Here is a 3,602-nt window from a genome sequence, read left to right on the forward strand (position 1 = left end):
CGCCTTTAAGGAGGAGAAGCCGGCAGAGGGAGGAGCCGGTCCGGGTGTGTGCTAGGGAGCGCTTCGGCTGTAGTTTCGGCGGCCGCAGGCCAACGCTGAAGAGAGGAACAGTCGCCGGCCCACCCGCCTGGCCCGCACCACTCCTGCACCTCGCCTCCTTGCCCTCCGCAGTCTGGGCCGCAGAGGCGCAGCCTAGGCAGCCCCCACCGGAGTGCCCCACGCCTGTACTAACTGCCCTCGCTTCAGGCCTTCGGGCCCGGAGCCTCCTCTGGGCGCACGACCTCGACGGTTAGCCTCAGATCAGCGGGAAGCACAGACCAGCTGCGGGCGCCCCAGTCCCAGGACTGCTTCCGGACCCCTCGACCGTCTGGCACCAGCGCGCAAAGGGCCCTTCAGCCCGCGACCGGGGCCTAGTCCCGGTCCCAACAGCGCTGCCGGCGCTGGCCTCGAGCTCCAGAACACAAGCAGAGCCGTCGGTGGGCGGGACACTCCTGAGCCTCTGTCTGCACTGAGCCAGCCCGGAAACCGAGGGCAGCAAGCCTCCGGAGCACCCCTGCTGGGGAAGCTGTGCTCCGAGTGCCAGCCCGCGAAGACTCCCAGAGCTCTCCGCAGTGGGGCCCAGCGCCCGCTCCCTTTGCCCTGCAGCCTAGCCCCACAGCCTCCCAAGCCCGCCCCCGCCCCTCGACAGCAGCGGGCGGCGGGGACAACCCGGGACGCGGGACGGCTGCGCCATGACGGCTGAGAGCCGGCCGCCGCCGCCGCAGACGGAGGCGCTGGCGGCCGTGAAGGAGGAGCGCGGTGAGGCTGGGCCCGGGGTCCCGGCGGAGGCCGCGGGTCGCGGCGCGGGCGGGCGTCGGCGGAAGCGCCCCCTGCAGCGCGGAAAGCCACCCTACAGCTATATTGCGCTCATTGCCATGGCCATCGCGCACGCGCCGGAGCGCCGCCTCACGCTGGGCGGCATCTACAAGTTCATTACGGAGCGTTTCCCCTTCTACCGCGACAACCCCAAAAAGTGGCAGAACAGCATCCGCCACAATCTGACGCTAAACGACTGCTTCCTCAAGATCCCGCGCGAGGCCGGCCGCCCAGGCAAGGGCAACTACTGGGCGCTCGACCCCAACGCCGAGGACATGTTCGAGAGCGGCAGCTTCTTGCGCCGCCGCAAGCGCTTCAAGCGCTCAGACCTCTCCACTTACCCAGCCTACATGCACGACGCGGCCGCCGCCGCCGCCGCGGCCGCCGCTGCGGCCGCCGCCGCCATCTTCCCGGGCGCGGTGCCCGCTGCCCGCCCGCCTTACCCGGGCGCCGTCTACGCAGGCTATGCCCCGCCGTCGCTCGCCGCGCCGCCCCCCGTCTACTACCCAGCTGCGTCGCCAGGACCGTGCCGGGTCTTCGGCCTGGTGCCTGAGAGGCCGCTCAGCCCTGAACTGGGCCCCGCGCCGTCGGGGCCCGCGGGTTCCTGCGCCTTTGCCTCGGCCGGCGCTTCCGCCGCCTCCACCAGCTACCAGCCTGCCGGCTGCGCTGGAGCCCGACCTGCCAACCCCTCCGCCTATGCGGCCGCCTACGCGGGCCCGGATGGCGCGTACCCGCAAGGGGCGGGCAGTGCCCTCTTTGCGGCGGCTGGCCGGTTGGCGGGGCCCGCCTCGCCCTCCGCGGGTGGCAGCAGTGGGGGCGTCGAAGCCGCAGTGGACTTCTATGGGCGCACATCGCCCGGCCAGTTCGGAGCTCTGGGGCCCTGCTATAATCCTGGTGGGCAGCTCGGAGGGGGCAGTGGAGGCGCCTACCATGCTCGCCATGCGACTCCCTATCCTGGCGGTGTGGATCGATATGTGTCCGCCATGTGAGCCCAGCATACAGTCGAAAATTCCTGTACCTCGGCTGTCCACACGAACTGAGTATCCCCGAGACCTGAGAACAGAACTGGAGAGAGGATTGAGAGCCATGTGGAAGGGACCGGTGCACCACATACACACCCGGTTCGCTTTGGAAATGGGAGGAGGTGGGGAGGGGCTGCGGTGGCCCACGGACTGGGACAAAGGATCCTCAAGGCGAAGCTCCAAAGGACATGCCTTTCTGACATTCCATGGGGCGGGTCCTTGGCGATAATGGGGGCGCAGCGCAGTGCCCACAGAGTTTAGGATCCATATTGTGGGGAATCACGCCTTCACTCTTCCCTGTATTGGAAGAAACTCGGGCCTTTTTACACGGTTCTGCCTCTTGTGCCTTTTATTAGGTCGCTACAACAAACGGCTCCAATAGCACCTTCCTTAAGGTGTGGAGAATGCGTTTGCAAAAGAAGTAGCCTCCCTCCTTTAACAAACACCCAAAACATAACGAGGGAAATCTTTCTGCTCCGTTTTACCTGGGGCTGGTTTTCCCTGCCTCTGAGAACTGCAGACCTGGCTCTTAGTCTGGACCGTGAGTGCCTCAGCTCCATAGTGTGACCTAGTCTCATCGCCCACACCACCAGTTTCCCCATGTGTTAGACAAGAGGGCTGCAGGATTCAACTCCCGTGTGATCTTTAAGGGCCCCATCGTCCTAGATGCCGCCCTGCAAATTTGGCAGGATTGGTGGGCCACCCAGGGCCTAACCCTATTCCCAAGAACAGAGCTCATGGCAAGCGCCTAACCTAAAGTCTCTGGATTGGTTCCAGGCAGCAATTATATTATAATTTCTTGAATCTTTTGAGCATGATGTGCTGATCATTTGGTAGCTGTTACTGCTAGGTCATAAATTTAGTTTTCCAATGAGGCAGGTAAAAATAAATTTGTCCACTGGTCACTGTTTCTTTTCATTAAGCAACCCTGGACCAAATTGGCAAACTAAAATTCAAAGAGACCACAGAACTCAGGGGAGCCCTTTGGTGACAGCTTTTAGTTGGTGGAGCTAGCTCTTCCACCCCTGGCACCCTCTGCCATGTGAAAAGAAAAGAGAAAAAATAATTGGGGCTGTCAGTGAAGCTTTAGAAAGAAACTGGATTTTTTCACTTTGTTTTGTATCCGTTTGTAAGCATAAAGCTGACCAAAATCAGAGAAAATCCAACCACTTTCCCACTGTTCTCTTGAGAGATCTTGTTAAGTTTTTATTCTGGAGTGAACATTTCCAGTGTTAAATACTCCAGAGGCGCAGTGTGCAGCTTTCAGATAAACCCGAGGTTCCGACGAACTGTTTTAATAAAAATCTTTGATCATGTGAGTTCTGGCAAGAGAAACTCAGCCCCTTTCTGTGTAGTTAACTTGCTAGGGAAGGGGTGGGGGTTGTGTGAGAAAGAAGACTGAAAACTATTCGTAATTTTTATTTTTAATTTTGGGAATTGCTCTATCTTGTTCACAAAGACATGTGAATGTGATTCCGTCCAGACGGGTATTTGTCTAAATCAGTACTGTCCAATAGAAACGTAATGCAAACTACATGTGTAATAAAATTTTCTAGTAGCCATATTAATAAAATAAAAAAAACAGTTGAGATTAACTAATATATTGTATTTAACCCGATATATCCAAACTATCATTTGAACATATAATCAGTATATAAATTGTGGAGATATTTTACTTTTTTTATACTAAATCTCCCAAATCTGGAGTGCATTTACCCTTGGAGC

General features: G+C 58.3%; 1 protein-coding gene across 1 annotated transcript; it reads left to right on the plus strand.

Moving 5' to 3' along the window:
- The first annotated feature begins 731 nt into the window (after positions 1–731).
- On the plus strand, positions 732–1,844 carry FOXE1 (forkhead box E1). The gene has a single exon (XM_028108646.2). The coding sequence runs from the start codon at positions 732–734 to the stop codon at positions 1,842–1,844; it is 1,113 nt and encodes a 370-aa protein (XP_027964447.1).
- The last annotated feature ends 1,758 nt before the right edge of the window (positions 1,845–3,602 follow it).

The sequence above is a fragment of the Eumetopias jubatus genome, unplaced genomic scaffold (assembly GCF_037043125.1).
Source record: "Eumetopias jubatus isolate StellerSeaLion01/CBP00866 unplaced genomic scaffold, mEumJub1_p1.0 scaffold_15, whole genome shotgun sequence".
Lineage (NCBI taxonomy): Eukaryota > Metazoa > Chordata > Mammalia > Carnivora > Otariidae > Eumetopias > Eumetopias jubatus.